General features: G+C 35.8%; 1 protein-coding gene across 1 annotated transcript in view; it reads right to left on the minus strand.

Moving 5' to 3' along the window:
* dync2h1 (dynein cytoplasmic 2 heavy chain 1) overlaps positions 1–16963 on the minus strand; it is a 437107-nt gene extending 420144 nt beyond the window's left edge. The window contains exons 1-3 of the mRNA XM_061925863.1: positions 16801–16963; positions 12082–12267; positions 3248–3563 (exon numbers count right to left, since the gene is read on the minus strand). Coding sequence (XP_061781847.1) covers positions 3248–3563; positions 12082–12264 — 499 coding nt within the window. The 5' untranslated portion in view covers positions 12265–12267; positions 16801–16963. The remainder of the gene's footprint in view (positions 1–3247; positions 3564–12081; positions 12268–16800) is intronic.
* Positions 16964–20696: the final 3733 nt, after the last annotated feature.

Genomic DNA, 20696 nt, shown 5'->3' on the forward strand with positions numbered 1-20696 from the left:
AGATTTGTCTTCGTTGACAACCATAATGCAAATAGTTAAAAAAAACCCAGTCACTGAAAAGTCATTGTTTCTGTTATGGCGCCATCTTTTGGATGAGTTCGCTCACTGTAGCTGCTTCAGTGCTGCATTACCCTTGTGGTTGGACTGAGCTTTGAACCGGAAAAAGCAATGCCGTCTTATAGCCGTCCATAGCGTCTCTACTCGTATGAATTCTCCATACGTCATTCCAAGCCCACTTGTAAGTTTTACAATACAACTAAAACAATTCTTACTTACTAAAGCGTCCCATGTGTGATGTCTGTGGGAGTGTTTTCATGCATATTTGTACCTGCTATCGTAATGGTAGCCTTAGCTAATATGCTAACACGTTTACGAGTGTCTGTGTTAGTATTACTAACTTACAACTGCGTTATTTTCGTATTGTCTCAGTTGCACAAATTCCTAAGTAAAGTAAATTTACCAAAACGTCAATTTTTTTTAAATTGAGAGACACATTAAATGTCAATAAATATGTTTGAGGGGACACATTTCAAAGGTAATGATCAGGGAAACTACCGTAAATTCCGGACAATTGGCTATTTTTTCTTGCGCTTTAAACCCTGCGGTTTCTAAACCGGTGCGGCCGATTTAGACTTGTCTTTGTTGACAACCATAATGCAAATAGTTAAAAAAACACAGTCACTGAAAAGTCATTGTTTCTGTTATGGCGCCATCTTTTGGATGAGTTCGCTCACTGTAGGTGCTTCAGTGCTGCATTACCCTTGTGGTTGGACTGAGCTTTTGAACCGGAAAAAGCAATGCCGTCTTATAGCCGTCCAAAGCGTCTCTACTCGTATGAATTCTCCATACATCATTCCAAGCACACTTGTAAGTTTTACAATACAACTAAAACAATTCTTACTTACTAAAGCGTCCCATGTGTGATGTCTGTGGGAGTGTTTTCATGCATATTTGTACCTGCTATCGTAATGGTAGCCTTAGCTAATATGCTAACACGTTTACGAGTGTCTGTGTTAGTATTACTAACTTACAACTGCGTTATTTTCGTATTGTCTCAGTTGCACAAATTCCTAAGTAAAGTAAATTTACCAAAACGTCAATTTTTTTAAATTGAGAGACACATTAAATGTCAATAAATATGTTTGAGGGGACACATTTCAAAGGTAATGATCAGGGAAACTACCGTAAATTCCGGACAATTGGCTATTTTTTCTTGCGCTTTAAACCCTGCGGTCTCTAAACCGGTGCGGGCAATTTTGATTTGTCTTCGTTGACAACCATAATGCAAATAGTTAAAAAAACACAGTCACTGAAAAGTCATTGTTTCTGTTATGGCGCCATCTTTTGGATGAGTTCGCTCACTGTAGGTGCTTCAGTGCTGCATTACCCTTGTGGTTGGACTGAGCTTTTGAACCGGAAAAAGCAATGCCGTCTTATAGCCGCCCATAGCGTCTCTACTCGTATGAATTCTCCATACATCATTCCAAGCACACTTGTAAGTTTTACAATACAACTAAAACAATTCTTACTTACTAAAGCGTCCCATGTGTGATGTCTGTGGGAGTGTTTTCATGCATATTTGTACCTGCTATCGTAATGGTAGCCTTAGCTAATATGCTAACACGTTTACGAGTGTCTGTGTTAGTACTACTAACTTACAACTGTGTTGTTTTCGTATTGACTCAGTTGCACAAATTCCTAAGTAAAGTAAATTTACCAAAACGTCAATTTTTTTTAAATTGAGAGACACATTAAATGTCAATAAATATGTTTGAGGGGACACATTTCAAAGGTAATGATCAGGGAAACTACCGTAAATTCCGGACAATTGGCTATTTTTTCTTGCGCTTTAAACCCTGCGGTTTCTAAACCGGTGCGGCCGATTTAGATTTGTCTTCGTTGACAACCATAATGCAAATAGTTAAAAAAAAACACAGTCACTGAAACGTCATTGTTTCTGTTATGGCGCCATCTTTTGGATGAGTTCGCTCACTGTAGCTGCTTCAGTGCTGCATTACAATTGTGGTTGGACTGAGCTTTGAACCGGAAAAAGCAATGCCGTCTTATAGCCGTCCATAGCGTCTCTACTCGTATGAATTCTCCATACATCATTCCAAGCACACTTGTAAGTTTTACAATACAACTAAAACAATTCTTACTTACTAAAGCGTCCCATGTGTGATGTCTGTGGGAGTGTTTTCATGCATATTTGTACCTGCTATCGTAATGGTAGCCTTAGCTAATATGCTAACACGTTTACGAGTGTCTGTGTTAGTATTACTAACTTACAACTGTGCTATTTTCGTATTGTCTCAGTTGCACAAATTCCTAAGTAAAGTAAATTTACCAAAACGTCAATTTTTTTAAATTGAAAGACACATTAAATGTCAATAAATATGTTTGAGGGGACAAATTTCAAAGGTAATGATCAGGGAAACTACCGTAAATTCCGGACAATTGGCTATTTTTTCTTGCGCTTTAAACCCTGCGGTTTCTAAACCGGTGCGGCCGATTTAGACTTGTCTTTGTTGACAACCATAATGCAAATAGTTAAAAAAACACAGTCACTGAAAAGTCATTGTTTCTGTTATGGCGCCATCTTTTGGATGAGTTCGCTCACTGTAGCTGCTTCAGTGCTGCATTACCCTTGTGGTTGGACTGAGCTTTGAACCGGAAAAAGCAATGCCGTCTTATAGCCGTCCATAGCGTCTCTACTCGTATGAATTCTCCATACATCATTCCAAGCACACTTGTAAGTTTTACAATACAACTTTTTACTAAAGCGTCCCATGTGTGATGTCTGTGGGAGTGTTTTCATGCATATTTGTACCTTCTATCGTAATGGTAGCCTTAGCTAATATGCTAACACGTTTACGAGTGTCTGTGTTAGTATTACTAACTTACTATTTTCGTATTGTCTCAGTTGCACAAATTCCTAAGTAAAGTAAATTGACCAAAACAAAACCGTGGAGTTATTGAGAGTGTTTAGCTGATTGGAGAGCTAGCTTCCGCCGCTTCCATTTTGTTTGATCAGCCGTTTTACTGCCTTGTCGCAGACACCGTTTGGAAACAATTAAGGTACAAATAAACATTTACAGAATATTAATGTGTAAATAACTCATTTCACAATGTATATATCTGCGACTTATATTTTCCATATTCATATTGATAATATATTTTCCTACTAAAATCTAGTGGGTGTGGCTTATAAACGGTAAGCAGAAAATGTGGCTACCAAAGTGCATACCCAAAACATCCTCTTCCGAGTGTCCTTTCCTGGAGGCAGAAGGCTGGGCTCCTGACTGGCGAACCACGGAGCCCAGACCCAGCTCCAACTCGCTCAGCAGACCCGCCAGCTTGGGGTCAAAGGCCGAGCGCCAGCGCTCGTCCTTGAGCAGCACGGGCGCAAAGACCTGCCTGACGGCCTGGTACAGAGTGTTGATGGGGGACTCCAGCATGGACGACACCAGGACGCTGTGATGGAGGTTCTCCTCTGTGATCACTGTGGGGTAGAGCTTGAAGAACACCAACACTTTCTCCCTGCTGCCTTCCAGGGCTTCGATCTTATGAGGAAAGAGGAGGTAAGTCAATAAGTTCTTCAAGGGGAACTGCATTTTTGATTTTTTGCCCTCATCCACAATCCCAATGTGAGGCAAAAACATGTCAAATGTCAGGGTGCAAAATACGTACTCCTAGCCCCTTCCTGCTCCGCCACTGATAAGAATGTCATGGCAAATTTCCCCAGATATTTTTCATTGTCTCTGGTGGCTGGTAAAAAGTTGAACCAGGGATCAAATACCAGCTGGTGACGTGTGTCAGAATAATTGTATCTAAGCTATCACAAAACTTTGTGTTACATTGAGTTCAGCTCGCCCTGCGAGAGGACAAAAGCTGTGTTTGATCCTACCAAGCAAAAAGGCTTGTAAAACTCCACTGTGTGCGATGGGAAGCGACATGAAGGCGTCGGTTTCTTTGATGTATTGTAATCCACAGGAAGATTTTGTCTTGACCCGAGATCTACAAAGCGGAGAGGAAGCAGGGCCTGACTCCTGTCGGAGGCAGATATTTACATATATCCGAATTTTAGTGTTACTTATTTTCTTTCATAGTCATATTTGAAAACAGCTCGTGTTTTCCATTTATTCTCTTTCTGTTTCTCTGCAAGTAAACTGTGTGTGTTAACCTTGAGTTCTTTGGAATGTGTTTTGACTAGCATTTGTTTTGTCTACAGAGAAGGGACAAGAGAGAGGGTTTTGGGGTTGGGAAGGGAGACCATTTTTGGCGGTGCGATAGAATGTTCTATGCTGGACTGGTCTAAAAAAAGTATATTTGCAAAGCTTTGAAAATATACAACAAAATACCTATTCTGTCTCTGGTGGTTTTTTTCAACTCAGCTTTAAGTGTCGTAAAGAGCTTGGGAGCGACTTGTGACTTGAATTCCCTGGGAGGAACAACTGGTCCAAAACGCAACACTCCCCTCCAGGCACCTTTTCTTTGAACTGTTTTGTGATAAGGGCGACGGCTGTTTACGACCCCCCCTCCCTTAAAAACAGCTGTTGCCATGTAACCAGGGAAAGTCCAAATAAAAGAGGAGGCGTACAATCTTTCGCCAGAGCGTGGTAAGACACTGTACAAGGGTACAGGTCTACGGGTTTCTCCTCATTGCTTCTTTGTCTGTTTAATAGATTTCATCAGTGTTTGAACCTCACAAAGTGTTATTTTGCACCAAAAAAAATTATAATATATTGAATAATTTCTTACAAAACATACAAAACCCTAAATCAGTCAAGTTGTCGCGTTGTTTAAATGGTAAATAAAAAGAGAATACAATGATTTGCAAATCCTTTTCAACTTAAATTCAATTGAATAGACTGCAAAGACAAGATATTTAATGTTCACACTGAGAAAAGTATTTTATTTTTGCAAATAACCATTAACATAGAATTTAATGGCAGCAACACATTGCAAAACAGTTGTCACGGGGGCATTTTTACCACTGTGTTAAAATGTGTGTAAAGAAATTGTTATTAAGGTCTCAACTTTTATTTGTCAATTATAAGTTTTCAATATTTTAGTTTTTGTTTTATGCAAATTTGTGAGAAAAAAAAATGTATATATATATTTTTTATATTATTTGTCAATTATAAGTTTTCAATATTTTAGTTTTTGTTTTATGCAAATTTGTGAAAAAAAAATGTATATATATATTTTTTATATTATTTGTCAATTATAAGTTTTCAATATTTTAGCTTTTGTTTTATGCAAATTTGTGAAAAAAAAATGTATATATATATTTTTTATATTATTTGTCAATTATAAGTTTTCAATATTTTAGTTTTTGTTTTATGCAAATTTGTGAAAAAAAAATGTATATATATATTTTTTATATTATTTGTCAATTATAAGTTTTCAATATTTTAGCTTTTGTTTTATGCAAATTTGTGAAAAAAAATGTGTATATATATTTTTTATATTATTTGTCAATTATAAGTTTTCAATATTTTAGTTTTTGTTTTATGCAAATTTGTGAAAAAAAAACAACAATATTTTTTTATATGGAAAACACACAAAATATGCAATAGTTTGCCCCAAAAAATGTAAGTGTAAAATTTGATGTAAAGTAAATGGAGCCTTAAAAAGATCAATAATTCTTAACCACATTGATTTTATTTCATTGTTATTTTTTGAGCAATGAAACTTTAAAAAATAAAATAAAATAATCCCTCTAAAATTCTCCGGGAAAACAGGTCTCACAACTTCCATCCATCAACTATAAATACTTATTATTTTTTTAGTTTATGTTTTTGCCCTTTTTGTCCAAAAAAAAAGTTTTTTATATGGAAAACAAAAAAAATATGCAATAGTTTGCCCCAAAAAATCAAAGTGAAATATTTAATGTGAAGTAATTGGATCCTAAAATAGGTCAATAATTCATAACAACATTATTATTTTTTGAGCCATGAAACTTTAAAAAAAAAAAGTTTTATAATCCCTTAAAAATTATCCGGGATACAAAAGGGCCCCACTCATAAAAGTGTTAAAAAATAAAGTCTCAGCTTTTATTTGTCAATTATAAGTTTTCAATATTTTAATTTTTGTTATATGCAAATTTGTGGAAAAAAATAACAATATTTTTTTATATGGAAAACACACGAAATATGCAATAGTTTGCCCCAAAAAATGTAAGTGTAAAATTTGATGTAAAGTAAATGGAGCTTTTGAAAGATCAATAATTCATAAACACATTGATTTTATTTCATTGTTATTTTTTGAGCAATGAAACTTAAAAAAATAAAATAAAAATAATCCCTCTAAAATTCTCCAGGATCCAAAAGGGCCCCACTCATAAAAGTGTTTAAACAGGTTTCAACTTCCATCCATCAATTATAAGTTCTTATCATTTTAGTTTTTGTTTTATGCCCTTTTTGTCAAAACAAATATTGATAAGATAGGTCAATAATTCATAACAACATTGATTTCAATTCATTACTATTTCTTGAGCAACGAAACTTTAAAAAAATTATAAATAATCCTAAGAATTTAAACTCATAAAAGTGTTAAAAACAGGTCTCAACTTCAGATAATAAGTTTCTATTATTTTAGTTATTTTATATGGAAAACACACAAAATATGCAATAGTTTGCCCCAAAAAATCTAAATGAAATATTTAATGTGAAGTAATTGGAGCCTAAGATAGGTCAATAATTCATTACAATCATTATTATTTTTTGAGCCATGAAACTTTAAAAAAAAAAAAAATCCCTTTAAAATTCTCCGGGATCCAAAAGGGATCACTCATGAAAGTGTTAAAACAGGTCTCAACTTCTGTCTGTCAATTATAAGTTTTTAATATTTTAGTTGGTTTTTTATGCCCTTTTTGTCAAAAATATTTTCAAAGTGAAATATTTGATAAGATAGGTCAATAATTCATAACAACATTGATTTCAATTCATTATTATTTTTTGAGCAATGAAACTTAAAAAAAAAAAAAAATCTTTCTAAGATTTTAAACTCATCAAAGTGTTAAAAACAGGTCTCAACTTCAGATCTATCCGTCGATTATAAGTTTGTATTATTTTAGTTTTTGTTTTATGCTCTTTTTGTCAAAAAAAAAAAAAGTATATGGAAAACACACAAAATATGCAATAGTTTGCCCCAAAAAATCTAAGTGAAATATTTAATGTGAAGTAATTGGAGCCTAAGATAGGTCAATAATTCATAACATTGATTTTAATTAATTATTATTTTTTGAGCCATGCATGAAACTTAAAAAAATAATACAAAAATAATCCCTTTGAAATTCTCCGGGATCCAAAAGGGATCACTCAAAAAAGTGTTAAAAACAGGTCTCAACTTCAGATATATCCGTCGATTATAAGTTTGTATTATTTTAGTTTTTGTTTTATGTTTTTTTTGTCAAAAAAAAAAAAAAAAAAAGTATATGGAAAACACACAAAATATGCAATAGTTTGCCCCAAAAAAATCTAAGTGAAATATTTAATGTGAAGTAATTGGAGCCTAAGATAGGTCAATAATTCATAACATTGATTTTAATTCATTATTATTTTTTGAGCCATGCATGAAACTTTTAAAAAAAAATACAAAAATAATCCCTTTAAAAGGGGATCAGTCATAAAAGTGTTAAAAACAGGTCTCAACTTCAATTATAAGTTTTTAATATTTTAGTTTTTGTTTTATGCCCTTTTTGTCAAAAAAAAAAAAAAAAACAATAGAAAAAAACCAACGTTTTTTTATATGGAAAACACACAAAATATGCAATAGTTTGCCCCAAAAAATCTAAATCTAATATTTGATGTAAACTTACAAAGATCAAAAATGAATAACAACCCTAATGGATTTAAATGAGAGTAGTTTAGAGACGTTTTTTTTATATAATGCCCACAGAACTCAATGAGCAAATATATACAAAAATAATCCCTTTAAAATTCTCCGGGATCCAAAAGGGATCAGTCATAAAAGTGTTAAAACAGGTCTCAACTTCTATATGTCAATTATAAATTTTTAATATTTTAGTTGTTGTTTTATGCCCTTTTTGTCAAAAATAAAAAACATTTTTTTATATGAAAAACACACGAAATATGCAATAGTTTGCTCCAAAAATGTCATGTCTGTGTAATCATGTTTTGTTTTAAGTCATGTTTTGTTTAGTTTCTGGCTTTTCACTCCCTTGTCTTGTTTGCATGATTACCCATTAGTTTCACCTGTTCCACATTTGGACTCATTGTGCACTCTTGTTTGTCACCATAGCAACCATTAGTTTTCACCTGTCACGTCACGCACCTGTTGCACGTTTTGAGTCACGCACCTGTTTTCGTTAATCATGTCTGTGTTATTTAAGCTTTTCATTTTCTGTTGTTCGTCCTGACGACAACACCACATTTATGCTCTGTCCATGCCTGACACTTCTTTCCATGTCCCATTCTTCATGCAACTATTTTTGTCCAAGCCAAGAAAGTTTTTGTTCCATGTTTATAGTCTTTTTGGCTTCATAGTTTGTTCTCCGCCATTGTGCGTGTTTTTCGTTTGTACTTTTTTGCTATAGTCTTTTGGTTTCATAGTTTATTCTCCGCCACTGTGCGCGCTTTTCGTTTTTTTTTATATAATAAATAAATCATAGAGATGGGTTGATGAGGCGTCATGAAGCGTTTCGACACATTGCAAAACTGTATTGATACTGTGTCGATACTGTGTCACTAAATACTGACATCTGCTGGACATTAAAAATCCCTACAGGCAACCTATGGACTGACTCAACTGACACTGATTTGATGCCCTAGTACAGGGGTCACCAACCTTTTTGAAACCAAAAACTACTTCTTGGGTACTGATTAATGCGAAGGGCTACCAGTTTGATACACACTTAAATAAATAAATATATTGTCATTTGTAAGTTACACGTAAGTGTGATTTAAACAAGAATAGCTAAATAAATACATTTATATATATAAAAAAATGGGTATTTCTGTCTGTCATTCCGTCGTACATTTTTTTTTTCCTTTTACGGAAGGTTTTTTGTAGAGAATAAATGATGAAAAAAACACTTAATAGAACGGTTTAAAAGAGGAGAAAACACGAAAAAAAAAAAAAAAAAATTTTGAAACATAGTTTATCTTCAATTTGGACTCTTTAAAATTCAAAATTTAACCGACAAAAAGAAGAGGAAAAACTAGCTAATTTGAATCTTTTTGAAAAAATTAAAAAAAGAATTTATGGAACATCATTAGTAATTTTTCCTGATTAAGATACATTTTAGAATTTTGACGACATGTTTTAAATTGGTTAAAATCCAATCTGCACTTGCAAATTGGACCAAGCTATATTTCTAACAAAGACAAATCAGTATTTCTTCTAGATTTTCCAGAACCAAAATTTTAAAAGAATTTCAAAATACTTTGAAATAAGATTTAAATTTGATTCTACAGATTTTCTAGATTTGCCAGAATAATTTTTTTGAATTTTAATCATAGTAAGTTTGAAGAAATATTTCACAAATATTCTTCGTCGAAAAAACAGAAACTAAAATATTTATTATTCTTTACAATAAAAAATAAATAAATTTACTTGAACATTGATTTAAATTGTCAGGAAAGAAGAGGAAGAAATGTAAAAGGTAAAAAGGTATATTTGTTTAAAAATCCTAAAATCATTTTTAAGGTTGTATTTTTTCTCTAAAATTGTATTTCTAAAAGTAATAAGAAGCAAAGTAAAAAAATAAATGAATTTATTTAAACAAGTGAAGACCCATCCATCCATCCATTTTCTACCGCTTATTCCAAGTGAAGACCAAGTCTTTAAAATATTTTCTTGGATTTTCAAATTCTATTTGAGTTTTGTCTCTTTTAGAATTAAAAATGTGGAGCAAAGCGAGACCAGCTTGCTAGTAAATAAATACAATTTAAAAAATAGAGGCAGCTCACTGGTAAGTGCTGCTCTTTGAGCTATTTTTAGAACAGGCCAGCGAGCGACTGATCTGGTCCTAACGGGCTACCTGGTGACCACGGGCACCGCGTTGGTGACCCCTGCCCTAGTATATACAATAATATAAACCAAGTCATTGTATTTCATTTAGGATTATTTCATATCTTCATTTAAATAAAAATATATTTTTATCTTTTTTAGATACAGTCAATAAATAATGTGAACATGTATCATAACATGGACATCTAAGAGAACGTGTTGTGGATGATTGTGGACTGGGAATTTTTTTAATTTTATTTTTTTACACATTTTTATAAAAATTAAAAAAAAAGTTTTTCCGACGTATTACATTTTAGACGATTTCTCTTCTTAGTTATTATTTCTCCGGCTGTAGAAAAGAGCCGCTCACAGGGCACAGAGGAGGCGTCAGTGCGACACAGTTCGTGTATCGGTCACGTGACCAAAACAGCTCATGATCGGTCACGTGACTTTCTAAAAGCGGTACGCGCACCGACACAGGGTTTCGCTCTATGAGCTCGACGCATGCGCCGATGCATCGGTGTTGCCGGACCCATCACTAATAAATCATGTACCTTCATTCCCGTCTCGCCCGTGCCAACTTTCCGTTGCATCCCGGAAAAGCAAACACCCAAGATCAAGTCATGACAAAAAAAATCAAAGTCTAATATTTGATGTAAACTAAATGGAGCCTTAGAAAGATCAAAAATGAGTAACAACATTGTTATTTTTTGAGCAATGAATGTTTTAAAGAAGAAAAAAAAGTAAACAATGCAACTTTTTTCCTTACATTTCACCTGTTTGCTTTTTTTTCTCTATGTTAGTATTTTTAGAACGTGCGCTAAAAAATTCGCTGTGGGCCTCAAATGGCTCCGGGGCCACACTTTGGACACCCCTGTCTTAGACAAACAAAACTATGTGTGTCCTGGTCTCACTTCAGAAGGCAAAATTCCTACAAAGTGCAGTTCCCCTTAAAGTTTTAGCATACTTGCCAACCCTCCCGGATTTTCCGGGAGACTCCCGAAATTCAGCGCCTCTCCCGAAAACCTCCCGGGACAAATTTTCTCCCGAAAATCTCTCGAAATTCAGGCGGAGCTGGAGGCCACGCCCCCTCCAGCTCCATGCGGACCTGAGTGACGTGTTGACAGCCTGTTCACAACATTGCCGTAAACAGCAATGTTGTGACACTTTTAAACAGGACAATATTGCCATCTACTGTACATGCATATGTGACCCACCCATAATGTGTCACATTTTTGTGTTGATTTATTTATTTTATTTTGTGGTTTGAATTCGTTTTTGGAGCTGTCATTACACATTTATCAGTATTCACATTGGTCAGTAGGGGGCAGTAGGGCGTTTCTTCCCAATTGAATGCTATCACCTGCAGACCGGAAGTGTCTTGTCATTCTGATGAGCGCGACCAGTCTGTGAACAATTGAAACGTCCTGTGTGCTTTTTCCTCCTGTATAACAGGTTAGTTTTGGTGAATCAACTCACTGAATAATATCCATGTGATCTTTATAAGTTTAAGTACACATTCTGATGGTGGAGCCTAACTCTAAAGTGTTTGTGAGTTGTAGTTTGTATTTGTGAATGAATCCAGTGCACAGCTGCAGTAATCAATACAAAAAGGCGACGTGAGTGCGCAATGTTTATATAGGAACGTCTGATCCTAATTCAGACTCCCAAATTAGAGCTCCCGTTTTCTTATTGATTTTATAATGTATATTTGTATAATGTGTGTGTTCTGAAATAGTGACAGAGAATAGAACAAGGATGGACAATTCAACCCTTAACTCAACAATGAGTAGATGAGTGTTATGTGTGTGTATATGTGTAAATAAATGAACACTGAAATTCAAGTATTTATTTTATTTATATATATATATATATATATATATATATATATATATATATATAGCTAGAATTCACTGAAAGTCAAGTATTTCTTATATATATATATTAACCACGCCCCTCGACCACGCCCCCTCCACCCCCCATCCCCCACCTCCTGAAATCGGAGGTCTCAAGGTTGGCAAGTATGGTTTTAGAAGTGTGGTGGATATGTCTGCTCCTGAGGAACACTGCTGCGATATAAACAATAATCGTATTCCCTCCTACCTTGTTTGACAGCTGCAGCTTGTTTTCATGTCTGCTGGCTGACAAGACAAATTCGTTGCCATCGTCCAGGAAGTTGTTGAGCTCGGGGCTGTCGTTCAGTGCAGACGCTGCGTTTAGCTCATAGAAGTTTCCCGTAGTGGTGAGAATAAACTTCTTGCGAGCGTCGTTTGATTCCCCGGACATCCTCTGGAAAGAACAAAGTGAATATCATGTCAAGATGATTAATAATGCGGTATTATTCAAAAGTGACATGAGATACGATAAAAAAAAGTGATTTTATAAGTTGTCACGTTGTGTAAATGGTAAATACAAACAAAATACAATGATTTGCAAATCAGTTTCAACTTATATTCAATTGAATAGACGGCAAAGACAAGATATTTAACGTTCGAACTGAGAAACATTGTTATTTTTTGCAAATTTCAGCTCATTTGGAATTTGATGCCTGCAACATGTTTCAAAAAAGCTGGCACGAGTGGCAAAAAAGACTGAGAAAGTTGAGGAATGCTCATCAAACACTTATTTTGGAACATCCCACAGGTGAACAGGCTAATTGGGAACAGGTGGGTGCCATGATTGGGTATAAAAGCAGCCCTAATGAAATGCTCAGTCATTCACAAACAAGGATGGGGCGAGGGTCACCACTTTGTCAACAAATGCCAGAGCAAATTGTCCAACAGTTTAAGAACAACATTTCTTAACGAGGTATTGCAAGGAATTTAGGGATTTTACCATCTACGGCATACTTGCCAACCTTGAGACCTCCGATTTCGGGAGGTGGGGGGCGGGGGTGGGGCGTGGTTGGGGGCATGGTTAAGATATATGTATATAAGAAATACTTGACTTTCAGTGAATTCTAGCTATATATATATATATATATATATATATATATATATATATATATATATATTTTTTTTATTACATATATATATATATATATACACACAGGAAAAAGCCAGTAAATTAGAATATTTTGAAAAACTTGATTTATTTCAGTAATTGCATTCAAAAGGTGTAACTTGTACATTATATTTATTCATTGCACACAGACTGATGCATTCAAATGTTTATTTCATTTAATTTTGATGATTTGAAGTGGCAACAAATGAAAATCCAAAATTCCGTGTGTCACAAAATTAGAATATTACTTAAGGCTAATACAAAAAAGGGATTTTTAGAAATGTTGGCCAACTGAAAAGTATGAAAATGAAAAATATGAGCATGTACAATACTCAATACTTGGTTGGAGCTCCTTTTGCCTCAATTACTGCGTTAATGCGGCGTGGCATGGAGTCGAAGAGTTTCTGGCACTGCTCAGGTGTTATGAGAGCCCAGGTTGCTCTGATAGTGGCCTTCAACTCTTCTGCGTTTTTGGGTCTGGCATTCTGCATCTTCCTTTTCACAATACCCCACAGATTTTCTATGGGGCTAAGATCAGGGGAGTTGGCGGGCCAATTTAGAACAGAAATACCATGGTCTGTAAACCAGGCACGGGTAGATTTTGCGCTGTGTGCAGGCGCCAAGTCCTGTTGGAACTTGAAATCTCCATCTCCATAGAGCAGGTCAGCAGCAGGAAGCATGAAGTGCTCTAAAACTTGCTGGTAGACGGCTGCGTTGACCCTGGATCTCAGGAAACAGAGTGGACCGACACCAGCTGGACTGCTGCTGAGTGGTCCAAAGTCATGTTTTCTGACGAAAGCAAATTTTGCATTTCCTTTGGAAATCGAGGTCCCAGAGTCTGGAGGAAGACAGGAGAGGCACAGGATCCACGTTGCCTGAAGTCTAGTGTAAAGTTTCCACCATCAGTGATGGTTTGGGGTGCCATGTCATCTGCTGGTGTCGGTCCACTCTGTTTCCTGAGATCCAGGGTCAACGCAGCCGTCTACCAGCAAGTTTTAGAGCACTTCATGCTTCCTGCTGCTGACCTGCTCTATGGAGATGGAGATTTCAAGTTCCAACAGGACTTGGCGCCTGCACACAGCGCAAAATCTACCCGTGCCTGGTTTACGGACCATGGTATTTCTGTTCTAAATTGGCCCGCCAACTCCCCTGACCTTAGCCCCATAGAAAATCTGTGGGGTATTGTGAAAAGGAAGATGCAGAATGCCAGACCCAAAAACGCAGAAGAGTTGAAGGCCACTATCAGAGCAACCTGGGCTCTCATAACACCTGAGCAGTGCCAGAAACTCATCGACTCCATGCCGCGCCGCATTAACGCAGTAATTGAGGCAAAAGGAGCTCCAACCAAGTATTGAGTATTGTACATGCTCATATTTTTCATTTTCATACTTTTCAGTTGGCCAACATTTCTAAAAATCCCTTTTTTGTATTAGCCTTAAGTAATATTCTAATTTTGTGACACACGGAATTTTGGATTTTCATTTGTTGCCACTTCAAATCATCAAAATTAAATGAAATAAACATTTGAATGCATCAGTCTGTGTGCAATGAATAAATATAATGTACAAGTTACACCTTTTGAATGCAATTACTGAAATAAATCAAGTTTTTCAAAATATTCTAATTTACTGGCTTTTACCTGTATATATATATATATATATATATAAAGAAATACTTGAATTTCAGTGTTCATTTATTTACACACACATAACACTCATCTACTCATTGTTGAGTTAAGGGTTGAATTGTCCATCCTTGTTCTATTCTCTGTCACTATTTCAGAACACACACATTATACAAATATACATTATAAAATCAATAAGAAAACGGGAGCTCTAATTTGGGAGTCTGAATTAGGATCAGAAGTTCCTATATAAACATTGCGCACTCACGTCGCCATTTTGAATTGATTACTGCAGCTGTGCATTGGATTCATTCACAAATACAAACTACAACTCACAAACACTTTAGAGTTAGGCTCCACCATCAGAATGTGTACTTAAACTTATAAAGATCACATGGATATTATTCAGTGAGTTGATTCACCAAAACTAACCTGTTATACAGGAGGAAAAAGCACACAGGACGTTTCAATTGTTCACAGACTGGTCGCGCTCATCAGAATGACAAGACACTTCCGGTCTGCAGGTGATAGCATTCAATTGGGAAGAAACGCCCTACTGCCCCCTACTGACCAATGTGAATACTGATAAATGTGTAATGACAGCTCCAAAAACGAATTCAAACCACAAAATAAAATAAATAAATCAACACAAAAATGTGACACATTATGGGTGGGTCACATATGCATGTACAGTAGATGGCAGTATTGTCCTGTTTAAAAGTGTCACAACATTGCTGTTTACGGCAATGTGGTGAACAGGCTGTCAACACGTCACTCAGGTCCGCGTGGAGCTGGAGGGGGCGTGGCCTCCAACTCCGCCTGAATTTCGGGAGATTTTCGGGAGAAAATTTGTCCCGGGAGGTTTTCGGGAGAGGCGCTGAATTTCAGGAGTCTCCCGGAAAATCCGGGAGGGTTGGCAAGTATGATCTACGGTCCGTAATATCATAACATAACAGATATAGGTGCATGCGGCCATAGACATCTTATAAGTAGACGCAGCATGGAGCGCTACCGCCTACTGGCGCTGACGAGACGCGGGGCCGCCATCTTGGAGTGGTGATCCGCTCCACTCAGTGCAATACATTTGGCAGGAGCAATGCACTGTCAGCGCATTAAATTCATCTTACCTCACTGAATACCACTGATTTTGACGCGGTTTTTTTTGTCATATGTGTAGCTATGATAAAGGACACATGTTTTGGCGTGTTTCATTATTCATAGTTTGCTTAACAGTAATAAAATATCCTTATATGCTATAAGTGACCAGACGTCCGAGATCAAAACTGGGAATATAATCCCAGAGAAGGGGGGAAAAAACAGTCAGCTATTTTTAAGTTGAAGAAACAATATGATTGGGTTATATAAACATGCGTATATCCTACATGAACAATGTATGAATACATTAGATATCTATATATCTTATAGACTGTATCTTTGTTGCTGCAGCAGCAGAGTTTATTCTGTCTTGACACTTTGTATTGATATTTTGTATTACATTCTTCCCTTAAATTTTAATGTTTACAGGGATTGTTTTATATGTATTTTTTATGTATGTCACTTTGGATAAAAGCGTCTGCCAAATACTTCAACATAAACATATATAAACACCTGAAAGTCTTTATATCAGCTAAAACCACCAATCTGTTTCACTGGATTCAGAATAAAATCAAATTCTGTTTTACCCAACAATGTTAGTATTTGAATATTGTTACTTGAAGACTTATTCCTGGTTACAAATACATTGTTAAGAAAGTATTGTCTTATACTTTGCCTAAAATGAGAATGCATCATAATCACAAAATGCAACCAATAGTACGTTAATGTTAAATCTTACTTCTGTAAAGTAATCCCCCGATTCCTATTTTCAACAGTCCGCTCATTTGAGCAGGAAAACGCTGAACACCATCTTTGTTTTCTACCTGTCACCTGTCAGTTTAGGCTCCTCGTCACCACTTCAAGATGGCGGCCCAATTTCTCGCGTCACAGCAGCCAATGCTGCGTCTACTTCTAAGATGTCTATGCATGCGGGGGTAGCATACTACGGAGAAACCTACGAAACAAAAATATGAGTTGTGTGTAGGATGCTTTAATGCATAGATATTTGTGTTAACTCGGCTTCTAAATGTGGCGAATGTTAGCAGTTTTGCAGTAACTTAAGAAGCTAAGTAGCATTAGCATTAGCATTAGCACGTTACCTCTGAGCACGGACGTTCTCCGCGTAGATTAGCTTGTTCGGAGGACGTTGTTTTCGTGAAGAAAACACCACTTCGCTTTCTCTCTGCCACACATCGGTCCTCGTTCACCACATTTAAGTCGCACTGTTAATCCTCGGGAGGGTGCGTGGGGAACTGTTGCAGTTCGCCTCCAAGACTACGCCTGCGTGGTTGCTGTGCAACTACGTCAAAACCAAGTGTCACGTGAAACTTTTTTTTTTTTTTTTTTGCGTACTGTGCTGAAACGTTGTTTCGCACTTTTTATTGGTAAATATTTACAGCTTTATGGATATATGTATATACAACCTGGATAGCAACAGAGATTAATCAGATTTTTTTTTAAGACAATATTTTTAAGTGTGTAAAAACCCTTTAGTTTCTACGGAGTCCCGTAAAAGCCATGGTTACGTTCCTCGTGACGTAGTTTTCTCTATGTAACGTAAAGCATTCTGGGAACTACGGGCGTAGAAATGAGCCTTAGCTAGTAGGGGCAAAGTGAAACAACAGGGTTTTGTTTGTTTGAGACATACATTTGTAAACACCGCGTTATGTACCTGTGCTTTTACTTTTTAATCACTGCGTTATATATGCCTTACTTTTACCTTTTAAAATATATTGCGTAATCAATTTATTGTTTGTAATCACCGTGTTAACATGCCTTACTTTTACTTTTTAAATGTTTTACACAATCAATATATTGTTCGTAATCAGTGCGTTATATACCTGTGCTTTTACTTTTAAAAATATTTTATATAATCAATGTATTGTATGTAATCACCGCGTTATAAATGCCTGTGCTTTTACTTTTTTGAATATTTTACATAATCAATATATTGTTTGTAATCACTAGTGATGGGTCCGGCAACACCGATGCATCGGCGCATGCGTCGAGCTCATAGAGCGAAACCCTGTGTCGGTGCGCGTACCGCTTTTAGAAAGTCACGTGACCGATCATGAGCTGTATTTGGTCACGTGATCGATACGCGAACTGTGTCGCACTGACGCCTCCTCTGTGCCCTGAGAGCGGGTATTTTCTACAGCCGGAGAAATACGGTAATAACTAAGAAGAGAAAGCGTCTAAAATTGAATACGTTGGAAAAACTGTTTTTTTTTTTAACAAAAATGTGTAAAAAAAATAATAATAATAATTTCCAGGTCCACAAGCATCCTCATTCACAACACGTTCTCTTAGATTTCCATGTTATGATACATGTTCACATTATTTATTGACTGTATATATATATATATATTTTATTATATATATATATATATATATATATATATATATATATATATATATATATATATATATATAAAGAAATACTTAAATTTCAGTGTTCATTTATTTACACATATACACACACATAACACTCATCTACTCATTGTTGAGTTAAGGGTTGAATTGTCCATCCTTGTTCTATTCTCTGTCACTATTTCAGAACACACACATTATACAAATATACATTATACATATATATATATATTATATACTGTATCTAAAAAAGACAAAAAATATATTTTTATTTAAATGAAGTTATGAAATAATCCTAAATGAAATACAATGACTTGGTTTATATTATTGTAAATACTAGGTCAGTGGTTCTCAACCTTTTTTCAGCAATGTACCCCCTGTGAATTTTTTTTATTTATTCAAGTACCCCCTAATCAGAGCAAAGCATTTTTGGTTGGAAAAAAAAAAGATGAAGTAAAATACAGCACTATGTCATCAGTTTCTGATTTATTAAATTGTATAACAGTGCAAAATATTGCTCATTTGTAGTGGTCTTTCTTGAACTATTTGGGAGAAAAAGATAACTAAAAACTTGTTGAAAAATAAACAAGTGATTCAATTATAAATAAAGATTTCTCCACATAGAAGTAATCATCAACTTAAAGTGCCCTCTTTGGGGATTGTATTAGAGATCCATCTGGATTCATGAACTTAATTCTAAACATTTCTTCACAAAAAAAAAAAATCTTTAACATCAATATTTATGGAACATGTCCACAAAAAATCTAGCTGTCAACACTGAATATAGCATTGTTGCATTTCTTTTCACAGTTCTTTTTGACAGACATTTTAGTGACAAACCTGAGCTTGTGCTTCACTGAGTTTATGAACTTACATTCATATTTTGTTGAAGTATTATTCAATAAATATATAAAGGATTTTTGAATTGCTATTTTTAGAATATTTTTTAAAAATCTCACGTACCCCTTAGCATACCTTCAAGTACCCCCAGGGGTTCGCGTACCCCCATTTGAGAACCACTGTACTAGGTCATAAAATCAGTGTCAGTTGAGTCGATCCATAGGTTGCCTGTAGGGATTTTTAATGTCCAGCAGATGTCAGTATTTAGTGACACAGTATCGACACAGTATCAATATAGTTTTGCAATGTGTCAAAACGCTTCATGACGCCTCATCAACCCATCACTAGTAGATAGGTTATAGCTGCATCGCTCGCGGCTCGTCATGTATTTAACGTTAATCCGTGATTTCACCGAGCGTTTCACTGACGGTGAGCAGCCTGACGCTGTTTCATTAACACAGCCGCTGTTTGACTCGTGGCCCGGGGCAGACGCTCGTAGTAACAGTCACGTGTTACAATACCGACGAGCTAACGTGTCCAGGTTATAACCATGTTGTCAATAAACACACATGGACTGAAGCTAAATTGTCCACTGTCCACTGCAGCATGTGAATGCAATGAAAATAATACAATCTGAGCCAACCAGCTGTTAAAATGTTGTCCAGGTTAATGTTTTGGCCATTAAAGGCCCTTCATTTCAAGATTTCAACTGTGATTGGGCTTTAAACAGGTGGCTGACCTGTTCAGATGAGTGTAACTGCTACTGGTCAAATAATGTGAAATAGCATTTAATTGTACATGTATGCAATGCCATTTAAATGCAATTATAGATAATAATAATAATAATAATAATAATAATAATAAATACTGTGTAGTGTGGTAAATAGTCAACGGGAAGGATTCTATTAAGATATAAGCCATGAGCACTACACAGCCAGAAAAAAACCTAGGCAGGACAAGTACAAATATTGGGGCAAGTAGATTTGAGAAGTCAGGCAAGTAGAAAAAAACCTTAACGTTGAACCCTGCATGTGTTGAGCTGCTGCCGCTTAAGGTTAGACGGCACTGTACATAGAGCGCTTCTGCTCGTTAGTAATAAATTCTAATGTTGGATGTTCACTCCTTCACACAGATGAGTATAGAAAAATATTTTCAACGGCCGAAAGGGGCTCGACTTGGAGAGGAGGTAGGCCTACAGTTCGGACCACAGGTGCGACCTGTTCAGCAGCAGCAGCAGGAGGAGGAGGAGGAGGAGGTTGACTGACTGTGGCAGGACACCTCTGCCTCTGTTTCACTTCATGTTGCTGGTAAATAATATGGTTGTAGTAGTAGGCTAAAGTTAAATTATTTAGTATTCACTAATTAAAGGGGCAGAGCTTTAAGAGACATTTTAGCTTTTATATTTTACAAGATATATTTTTTGTAAAAACCACAATTAATAAATATATTTCAGTGAATCACTAATTGTTCAAATCTGTATATAAATATGTACATAAAATGTTGTAATTATATTCCAACTCCGCGTTCTTCTTGGTCATCGCCGTTTTACATCGTCATCATCGGTGCTGCTGTCAGTCGACATGCTAAATGGTTCCGTCTTCATGACATCGGCGATACTTTTTGAGGATTCTGTTCCAAGACACTGAATAATGTTTGATGTTTTGGTTCGACCACATCCATATTTTTTGACGATTTTCGAGTCGGGAAACATTTTCCGAAATAACTTCTCCCATGTGATCAGCCAGTGCGATTGGAAGTCCATGCTCAATTATTGCCTCCGTAAATA

The sequence above is a fragment of the Nerophis lumbriciformis genome, linkage group LG30 (assembly GCF_033978685.3).
Source record: "Nerophis lumbriciformis linkage group LG30, RoL_Nlum_v2.1, whole genome shotgun sequence".
NCBI classification, from domain to species: Eukaryota; Metazoa; Chordata; class Actinopteri; order Syngnathiformes; family Syngnathidae; genus Nerophis; species Nerophis lumbriciformis.